We start from the raw sequence: 11,137 nt of genomic DNA on the forward strand, positions 1-11,137 counted from the left end.
CAGATTTCGAACATGTTCACTGCATGCTTTAGCACACTGTTAAAGACACCGTTTAACACGCATGCACATACATTATCTCCCAAGCTAGATCCTGAGTTTAACATGTCAGAAAGACAGCTGTGTGTTGCAGAAGTGTGTGTGTTGATTGTCATCATGTGTGTGTGTGTGTGTGTGTGTGTGTGTGTGTGTGTGTGTGTGTGTGTACCTGTGAGGCCGTGGCTCCTCCTGCTTCCTCTAGTCGGTCTGTCAGATCCTCCAGTTCACGACTGAGATCCGCTCGCTGCTTCTCCACCTGCAGAACACAGAGGGAACATGAGCATACACATATACGCTCAAGACACACACACACACACACCCAGCAAAGCCTACATACACACACAGCAGACACACATATGTTCAATGCATGTTTGTATATGTGTGTATGAGTGACTGTGTGCATGTGTACGTGTGTATGTAGGGTTTGTTGCATGCATCTGAGTGGTTTTGTTTGTGTTTTTATCTGTGTGTGTTTGTGTGTGTGTGTGTGTGTACTGTCTGCTTTGTATGGGTTTATGTGTGCATATGTGTGTGATATCTGCTCTGTGTGTTTGTGTGTGAGTGTGTGTATGCTATCTGCTTTGCGTGTGAGTTTCCTCAGCCTCAGATGTTGAACATGGTTATATGAGAGAATTGAATTATCAAAAACATGAGATTATTAATGAAACACATGAGAGAGAGTGTGTGTGTGAGTGTGTGTGTGTTCAGATGTCACCGACTCGTTGCTGTTCAACAGATGCTGATTAAAGTGAACAAACATCACGTCTGCTTTATTACAACACATAAAACTGAAGCAGGTCCTTGTGTGTGTGTGTGTGTGTGTGTGTGTGTGTGTGTGTGTGTGTGTGTGTGTGTGTGTGTGTGTGTGTGTGTGTGTGTGTGGCTGTCTGGGATGAGCTGGACCTCACTGACTGCAGATATACCTGCACATGTCTGAACCTGACTCTCACACACAAACATACCACCCAACATGAGGGCATCTCACACACACACACACGCACACACACACAGACAATCATGCTTACGCATACACGCACACACATACTTACGAACAAGCACACACACAATCAGTCTACTGCAGCTCCTCTAAACATCAACACACACACATTTAAGTGCGACATCATATATATAGGGGCGTCACGGTGGCTCAGTGGTCAGCACTGTGTCCTCAAAGCAAGAAGGTCTCTGGTTTGAGTCTCGGCTGGGTCAGTTGGTGTTTCTGTGTGGAGTTTGCATGTTCTCCCTGTGTTGGTGTGGGTTTCCTCCGGGTGCTCCGGTTTCCAGTCCAAACACATGCGCTATAGGGGAACTGATCAACTACACTGGCCGTAGTGTATGAGTGAGTGAGTGAGTGTGCATAAGTGTGTTTTCCAGTACTGGGTTGCAGCTGGAAAGCAATTAAAAAAGCCCAATATGTTTTAGATCTCTCAGACACGCTACTAAGATGAACGATGGCTGTTGCTATGTGGTTGCTAAGGTGTTGTCTGCTTGTCAAATACATGGTATTATTATTTTTATTAATAACGTCACAAGTTTTCCAGCATGAGGGTGAGTTCTGAATGAAGCTGAATCCAGATTAAACACACTGAAAACAGCCTCTGATTAATAATGCCCAGAGAGCAGTAAACATCTGCATTCAACTACATGTTTCACAGTAAAACAGGCGGCTTTCATTTACAGGACTGAATTCACAAAGGAGACGACGTTCCAGAGCGACATGTGGCACAAACCTGTTTGATGATCAGTCCCGGAGCAATCTGAACTAGCGCTCAGTGCAAACCACGATCATGCCACAAACGAGATATTGGATGCAACAATGAACTGCTGGAAGAGTGCTGGAAAAAACCTCCACATTTCACAATGCAGGTGTCAGTGGTCTGCACTGACTCGGTGGGTGCAAAGAGTGTCAAACAACCGTGTGTGTGTGTGTGTGTGTGTGTGTGTGTGTGTGTGTGTGTGGGTGTTTGTGGACTATCCTCTTGCAAAACGCAGCGAAAAGCCCTACATGCCGGTAATAGTTGGATGAAGGTGTTTACATGTCTGTACTGCACCTTAATAATGCGATTGATAATAATACTGCACCTTAATAATAAACCTTAATCTGATTAAATTATTTAAAAATCACTGTTTACATGGTCGACTCTTAATCAGAGTATTGTCTTAATCGCATTCAAATCTAACTATTGGTGTCCATGTAAATGTAGGCAGTGACAATCATTCTATTATCCAATCAGCATCAGACCAAACCCCTATAAAAGCTGTCCTACCTGCATTATCTCACGCCTTTAGCATCCCTCCACCACCCGACACCTCCCCTCTTAAACATTCATCTGCGCGGGGGGAGTGTTCTGGGGCCAGGCTAGACGCTTCGCTCGAACCCCAACTTCTCTGTCTACCCTGATAAGGGGTGTTGGGGTTTCTTTCCTCTGGGGTTCTGAGCTCCTCTCCCTGGACAGCACGCCAAATACGCCTTATTCTTGTGTGACCTCGTGAAAGTGAAGCGCAGGGGGGGTGGGGGGATTGAGGTTGGGTGCTGCCCATTTCTGGCACCCCCTGGATGTACAGCGCCCTTAGCATTCACCTATACTGCCTATGCCACGGCCCGGCCCAGGTAATGATTATTGATTATTGACTGAAGATGCAGACGCTGGTTTAGTGTCGTACCTTTGCTCGTAATCCTCTCTCCGCCTCCAGCTCCTCCTCCAGCTCCTCAATGCGCACCTGAGACACCAAACACACACTTCTGTTAAACACACACACACACACTCCACCCAATATTAATCACTTCATGCAGATCAAACACAGCTGAAAACAAAACTATAAGCCAAATATTAAGTGCTGTTTAACAGAGAGGAGAGTGTTAATAACTCATATCTGATAATCACTGACGTCTCTTCATCATGATGACAGCACATAATATTAGACTAGATCTTCTTCAAGACACTAGTTTTCAGCTTACAGTGGCATGTAAAGGCTTCACTAGGGTAATGAGGGTAAAGTTAGGGTAATTTGGCAAGTCATTGTATAACAGTGGTTTGTTCTGGAGACAATCCAACACTAATATTGCTGAAGGGGTGAATAATATTGAGCTTAACATGACTTTAACACTATTAAACACTGCTTTATTCTAGCCCAAATAAAACTAATCAGACTTTCTCCAGAAGAACAGATATTAGAGGAAACACTGAGAGAAACTTCTTGCTCTGTAAAACAAATCGGGAAATATGAAAACTAATAAACATTTCACTGGAGGGAGAATAATGTTGACTTTTTTTTTAAAGCAACCTGTACATATTGTGCATCTGAGTTTTCCTGTAATTATGTTGATGCAGTAAAAGCGTGGTGTTCTCTCCGCAGTGAATGTGTCCGGATGTGAGATAAACTCACTGTAATCACCGTTCAGAACCACAGAGGACGAGCCACGGCCAACTAGAAGAGACACGCTGACAAAACCTCCCACAGACAGACAACACTCGCAGACACAGACTTAGACAAAAACAGCCAACACTGCAGAAATCTGCACCTTCCTCAGTCTTTCTGCCTCCACTTTACAGTACAAACATCCCATTCTCGAGTCAAGACATCCTAACATCCTGACTGAAGATAGTCTTTATTTTAACTGTATCAAAGAGGAAATGAGTTCATGCGTATAACAAGAGCAAATGCCTGCCGATGAGAATCCAGTTCACTTTAAATCTAGTGTCACACTGCCAGATGGAAACATATTACAGTATAGGAAGTACTGTAGTGCTCTTGAATCATATTACAGTAAAGCATCTGATTTGAGCTGTTGTGGTGATTCTACAGTTGCTATGGTAACACAACTATAGCAATTGATCTGTTGTGGTGATTCTACAGTTGCTATGGTAACACAACTATAGCAATTGATCTGTTGTGGTGATTCTACAGTTACTATGGTAACACAACTATAGTAATTGAGCTGTTGTGGTGATTCTACAGTTGCTATGGTAACACAACTATAGCAATTGATCTGTTGTGGTGATTCTACAGTTACTATGGTAACACAACTATAGTAATTGAGCTGTTGTGGTGATTCTACAGTTACTATGGTAACACAACTATAGTAATTGAGCTGTTGTGGTGATTCTACAGTTACTATGGTAACACAACTATAGCAATTGATCTGTTGTGGTGATTCTACAGTTACTATGGTAACACAACTATAGTAATTGATCTGTTGTGGTGATTCTACAGTTACTATAGTAACACAACTATAGTAATTGATCAGTTGTGGTGATTCTACAGTTACTATGGTAACACAACTATAGTAATTGATCAGTTGTGGTGATTCTACAGTTACTATGGTAACACAACTATAGCAATTGATCTGTTGTGGTGATTCTACAGTTACTATGGTAACACAACTATAGCAATTGATCTGTTGTGGTGATTCTACAGTTGCTATGGTAACACAACTATAGTAATTGATCTGTTGTGGTGATTCTACAGTTGCTATGGTAATAATAACTGCTAAAGTAATTGATCTGTTGTGGTATGGAATAAAATTGCTGTCATAAATATTTTGTGTAATCACAATAACAATACATTCATCAGTCGTATACAAACAGACAAAGAAAATGTGCCATCTGTGTCTGTTCTAATCGCAGATTCTGGAATTGTACCTTCGTAAAGTTACGAGTACACTCCGTTTATTTTTATTTTTTATATTTACAGATGCGTCAATTTTATTTACACACAAAATATTTATGACAGCAAGTTTACTCCATATTGTGGTGATTCTGCAGTTGCTATGGTAATGCAACAATTATAGTACTATAAATGATCCAGGGTATATATTATACTACAACACACCACTGTTTACTGTAGTCATAACTACTAGAGTATTCTTCACAATGCATCAGTATAGTTAATACTGCAGTATGCTAGAATCCTCATCCACAAAGAATATTACAGGAAACGGACATTTAAAACATACGTCAGGATCTTTATATGATAATGGCCTATAAAAAATCAACAATGTAGACCCGTGCCATGCACTTTTGGTTATTTCCACAATTAAATCCCTGCAACATCAGAACACTGAGCATCTCCAGTAAACACATCCTGAGGAGAGAATGTAGAAGACACAGAGGAAGAAGATCTTTGATGTTTTAATCTGACTGAGGGACGAGCAGGAGACGTGAAGCGCTGACAGACACCGAGTGTGAACCTGACGCATTGATCATCTCCGAGACTCCAGGCACATTACTGCATTATGATATCTGCTGATCTGACTGCTGATCTCCACACTGTCATGAGGAGGAAGTCTCTGTGAGAGAATCGCTGCAGGACAATCATACACACAACCTCAGATCTATTACAGAGATATTCACATCCTGGAGGCCTGAGACACACACACACACACACACACACACACTACCGAAAGACAGAAGAAACTCACATGCCAGCGGAGAACTTCAGCGGAGAGAACAGCCATGAATACAGCAGCAGAGCAAACACAGACTGACACACACACACACACACACACACTCACCTCTAAAGACTGAGAGAAATCCACACCCCCTTCACACTGACAGAGTACACACACACACACACACTCATACACGCCCGCATGTACAAAAAACACACAAGCATAAACACACACTCACTGACAAAGCACACACAGAGAGCACACACACACTCTGAGAGAGCACACATATACACACACACAAACTGACAGAGTGCACACACAAGTAGGCACACAAGCACACACACCATGCATGTATGTACACAAACACACACACACACACACACTCCAAGAAGAGCACACACAAAAACACACATGCACAAGCAAGTGCACGCACACACTCACAACAAACACACACCTTCAAAACCGAGCGCCTCAAACTAACCATAACTAGCCCGAGTCTAGCGATGCTAAAAGCAAATTCCACAGGCTGTCACCAATCTCTCAGTCACTCTGTAGTGAACTCGACACAACCCCACTAACATAAATCACAGAGCGTCACTGTGCGCACACACTATAACTGTGTTTTCTGTCATGTTTTATTTTGGGCAGGTCCCCACATGTCATGTGTTTAACATTATACACACACACGTTTAAACAATTAATTACAGCGTTTGCCAAAAGCAGTGTTGAGTGTGTCTGTATGGGTGTTTCCCCAGTACTGGGTTGCAGATGGAAGGGCATCCGCTGTGTAAAACATATGCTGGAATAGTTGGCGGTTCATTCCGCTGTGGCGACCCCTGATTAATAAAGGGACTGAGCTGAAGGAAAATGAATGAATTTATAGAAAGGGTTTAGATAATTAATTATTTTATTATAAAATTATAAACATGTACATCTAAATATTTATATAGTATATAAGTACATAAATTATATATACTTAACTTTTAAAGTATTTATTGTTTTTACCTAACATTGTATATAAAATAAAACTACATGTAAATGTATGCACATATATTGTGTCTTTTATTTTGTAAGCAATTAGTCATGATTATTGCTTAATTGATTGAGTTTTTCCTTAAAAAAAGCTAAATAATCTGACATTGGAGAAAGCAAAATAATCTTATGTCAAAAGGCGAAGCACAAATATAAATCTTCCCCCAATGTCAGATTATTTAGCTTTTTTGAAGGAAAAACTCTCTTCATTTGAAGTCATTATTTCTGAAAACAACACTATATTTTGCTCGTCTAGAAATCGTTTCTTGATTTAAGAGTATTTAGACATTTGAAGTAAAAACAAGACAACAAATATATTTAACTGAAGGTAGAAAAGAATCCGCATGCAAACAGACTAATAAAGCTGGACTGTTTGATTGACTGTATCCACACACCACAGGGCAAACTCAACATGCACATCACACTGTTACCTGTGTTTGACTGACGTGCATTATTAAATCTGTCTATGTCAGAAATCTGGCCCTCTGATGATCAGTCAATATTTCACCTGCGCAGACTAACAGCGGCTCCTCTGTGTTTGTCTCCACCTGTGCTGTAATTAATGTGCAGACGGACTCATAAAGCTGGCTTTGTGTGATCCTCTGAAAGTGAAAACATGTCCACCCTCACCAACACACAGATCAGTTTTCAGCATCGCTATCAAGACAAAGAGCGTCTGTGTTTTCTGAACACACTCCAGTGGAGAAACTGTCTGCCGTCTCGTCCATCTACAGCCTCTCAGAGAAACTCAGGAAACAATACAATCTGGATTTACATTACAGGTTCCCGCACAAAACTTTACATCCCTGCACAAAACTTTACATTCCTGCACAAAACTTTACATTCCTGCACAAAACTTTACATTCCTGCACAAAACTTTACATTCCCGCACAAAACTTTACAATCCCGCAAAACTTTACATTCCTGCACAAAACTTTACATTCCCGCAAAACTTTACATTCCCACACAAAACTTTACATTCCTGCACAAAACTTTACATTCCCGCACAAAACTTTACATTCCTGCACTTTACATATTTTACAACTTTACATTACTAGGCAAAACTTTGCATTCCTGCACAAAACTTTACATTACTAGGCAAAACTTTACATTCCCGCACAAAACTTTACATTCCTGCACTTTACATATTTTACAACTTTACATTATTAGGCAAAACTTTACATTCCCGCACAAAACTTTACATTCCTGCACAAAACTTTACATTACTAGGCAAAACTTTACATTCCCGCACAAAACTTTGCATTCCTGCACAAAACTTTACATTACTAGGCAAAACTTTACATTCCCGCACAAAACTTTGCATTCCTGCACAAAACTTTACATTACTAGGCAAAACTTTACATTCCCGCACAAAACTTTGCATTCCTGCACAAAACTTTACATTACTAGGCAAAACTTTACATTCCCGCACAAAACTTTACATTCCTGGACAAAACTTTATATTACTAGGCAAAACTTGACATTACCACACAAAACTTTACATTCCTAGGCAAAACTTTACATTCCCTCAAAACTTTACAAATCTTTAAAACTTTACAAAACTTTACAAATCCTCAAAACTTTACATTACTAGGGAAAACTTTACATTTCCGCACAAAACTTCACATTCCAGCCCAAAACTTTACATTCCTGCCAAAACTTTACAATACTAGGCAAAACTTTAAACTCTGTGGGTTTTGTGTTTCACTTACATACTGTAAATCAAGGTGACTATATAGTGAACTCAACAAACATACATCAAGGTGACTATGGAGTGAACTCAACAAACATACATCAAGGTGACTATGGAGTGAACTTGACAAAATCCTACCAACATTCATCAAGGTGACTATGTAGTGAACTCAACAAAACATATATCAAATCGACTATGTAGTGAACTTGACAAAACCCCACTAACATACATCAAGGTGATTATGTAGTGAACTCAACAGAACATACGTCAAGCAGACTACTGTATGTAGTGAATGCAGCAAAACATACATCAAGTCAACTATGCAGTGAACTCAGCTAATAAACAAGTAAATGATGGGGGAGTGTTCCGTTTTGTGTGACCGGTTCCTTTAAGAATCTGATGTTTGCTCACAGAACTGACGAGAATATAAAATGCAGAATCTGCTGGGTTATTCAGCGCTTCACTCTCCCACAATAAGACGCATTTCTCACAGCATGTTTGCATTCCCGGGAAACTCTGTGTTCCCTCACCTGAAAGCTCCGCTCAGAATCCTGGGTTTGACATGGATCCTGACAGAGGTTAAACTAACATCACTTCTCAACAGCTTTAACACGTCTCCGACATGATCCAGAGCTCAATATATCATTCACTCCAGTGCCCTACACAGTGCACATTAACCAGATCCTGCCTACAGACATGCGCTGATATTCATTAACTCAATATATCCTGATAATAACCATGAGAACAAGACAATATTTAGTTCCTGTCTAAAAAATGCTTATTAATTTAAGAATTGTGAGATGTTTGTGCTAGAAACAGGAGATAATCTCTAAGTAAAGTGTGTTTTGCAGTGTGTTCAGTGGCACTCTCAGACACCTACACAAGCGTCTCACCTGCAGCTCTTTGCTTTTCTTCTGCAGGCCGACATTCAGCAGCTCCTCGGCCTCCAGACGGCTGCTGGTGTTGTTTAATTCTACATCTTTCCTGACAGGAGACAGACGGAAAAACTGACATCATTTAGAGCCCTCACTATAGTCAGTTCATTAGTCTTTATTTCTGCAGCGCTTCTTATAATGTAGATCGTGTCAAAGCAGATTAACACAGTTGAAGTTGAGTGTAATAATGTACATGTCACTGCTGAAACACTGAAGAGCAGCTCACCTGTAAACATCACCTGTGTCTCCGCTTATTAAAGGTGCCAGTCAATCAGCCAGCGGAAAGATTTATTGCATTCGTTAAACTGTATGTTGCTGTTATTTTTACTAAAGGAGGTCAAAATGAGGGCGACACTGTTGCTCAGTGGTTATCACTGAGGCCTCACAGCAAGAAGGTCTCTGGTTTGAGTCTCGGCTGGGTCAGTTGGTGTTTCTGTGTGGAGTTTGCATGTTCTCCCCGTGTTGGCGTGGGTTTTGCTCCGGTTTCCAGTCCAAACACATGCGCTATAGGGGAACTGATTAAGTTGGCGGTTCATTCCGCTGTGGGGGCCCCTGATTAATAAAGGGACTAAGCCGAAAAGTGAAAGAATGAATGATAATGGTCAGTTTTGGCTGAACTGTCACTTTAAATGTACATAAACATGTTTCAGGGGGAATTAAATAAAAGGATATTAAATCTACACCAGCTAGGCTATGAAAATTAACTATAAAAATAAAAGTAATCAAGTGCATATTGGGCTTATTCAGTGTTTTGCAGATTAACAGGCCTGAACATGAAGCTCTGAGCACATTCAGTTTCATCTTATAGAGGAAAACACGTCTGCTTTACTGATAAATCTTCATCAGTTTCCTCGGCAGGATTTATCAGCCATTTCACTGTAGACATGCGGTCGTACTTAAAGCTTTTGTCTTGTTTCTTGTTTCTTGTTTCCAAATGTCTAAAAACTCTTCATTTAAGAAGCATGTTTGAGAAAAGCTACAGATATTGTCTTGATCTCAGAAATAAAATGTCTTTTTCCTTTAAAAAATAGCAAAATAATGTTATATCAAAGCAAAAACTGCATTATTCTGCTTACTTTGAGGAGAATCTCTCTTCATTTTGACTCTTTATTTCTGAAAACAACACTATATTTTTCTCTGGTCCAGAAAATGCTACCTGATTTAGCAATTTTTAGATGTTTGGACTAGAAGCAAGATAAAATCCATGACTGCATCATAATAAATACAATAATGACTGACTAATTAATATTTATGAATCATCTATGATATTATATTATGGACATGTGCATTGAAAAATGAAATGCATCACTACTAAATCTCAACAACACTGTTATAGATGTAGCTATAAGTGTCTTTATAATAGAGTTTTAGGCTTGTTTTGTCTTTATTATAGAAGTGTTATGACTGATTATACACGATTATAAACAGAGTTGTTATTCATTATAAGTGTGAGCTTCACAGAAAGTATTACTGATATTTTTTACTCCTAGAAGCATGATAAAAACTGTGAGAAGTGTATTTTGTGCAGTGTAAACCACCTTAATAAACAGAAATGTGGTGCTTTATTGAGATAAAAGCTTAGTTAATGCATTATTACAGCACTAAGGAGATGTGCACCTTAAAATAAAGTGTGAACAATCATTGTTTTGCAGTGTAAATCGTTTGATTTATTTCTAGCATTAATCTGCTTAAATGATTCATTAATTAATTTATTTATTTCATTCATTCATTTTCTTGTCGGCTTAGTCCCTTTATTAATCCGGGGTCGCCACAGCGGAGTGAACCACCAACTCCTCCAGCACATTTTTACGCAGCAGATGCCCTTCCAGCCGCAACTATTTTATTTGATTTAAAAATGCTTTTCTTCGAGTTTTTGTTTTGTTTTTAGTCCAAATGTATAAAATGAATATAATTAGTAATAATGTTTTTTAAATATTATATAAAAAGAGGTCAAATAAACTTGTTTTTGCTCTGAAATAAACTTATTTTCCTCCCTCATTGTCAGATTATTCTGCTTGTTTTAACTGTAAACTCACTCGTTCATTATTT

The 11,137-nt window shown here is 39.5% G+C and overlaps 1 protein-coding gene across 11 annotated transcripts in view; it reads right to left on the reverse strand.

The window, feature by feature from the left end:
* LOC100333572 (putative uncharacterized protein MYH16) overlaps window positions 1-11,137 on the reverse strand; it is a 43,169-nt gene that overhangs the window by 15,003 nt on the left and 17,029 nt on the right. For 7 of the 11 annotated variants that reach the window (XR_015503637.1, XR_015503639.1, XR_015503638.1 and 4 more), the window contains 3 exons: window positions 9,047-9,137; window positions 2,701-2,757; window positions 206-292 (listed from right to left, as the gene is read on the reverse strand). Coding sequence is in view for 5 of the 11 variants with exons in the window: in XM_087275476.1 (XP_087131602.1) it covers window positions 206-292; window positions 2,701-2,757; window positions 9,047-9,137 (235 nt within the window). In the remaining 6 variants the exon portion in view is untranslated. Of the gene's footprint in view, window positions 1-205; window positions 293-2,700; window positions 4,065-4,266; window positions 5,341-5,458; window positions 5,559-9,046; window positions 9,138-11,137 lie in introns of those variants that run through there. The other 4 variants (XR_015503640.1, XM_087275479.1, XM_087275478.1 and 1 more) reach the window with 4 other exon arrangements.

The sequence above is a fragment of the Danio rerio genome, chromosome 12 (genome assembly GCF_052040795.2).
Source record: "Danio rerio strain M-AB ecotype USA chromosome 12, GRCz13ab, whole genome shotgun sequence".
Classification (NCBI taxonomy): Eukaryota; Metazoa; Chordata; class Actinopteri; order Cypriniformes; family Danionidae; genus Danio; species Danio rerio.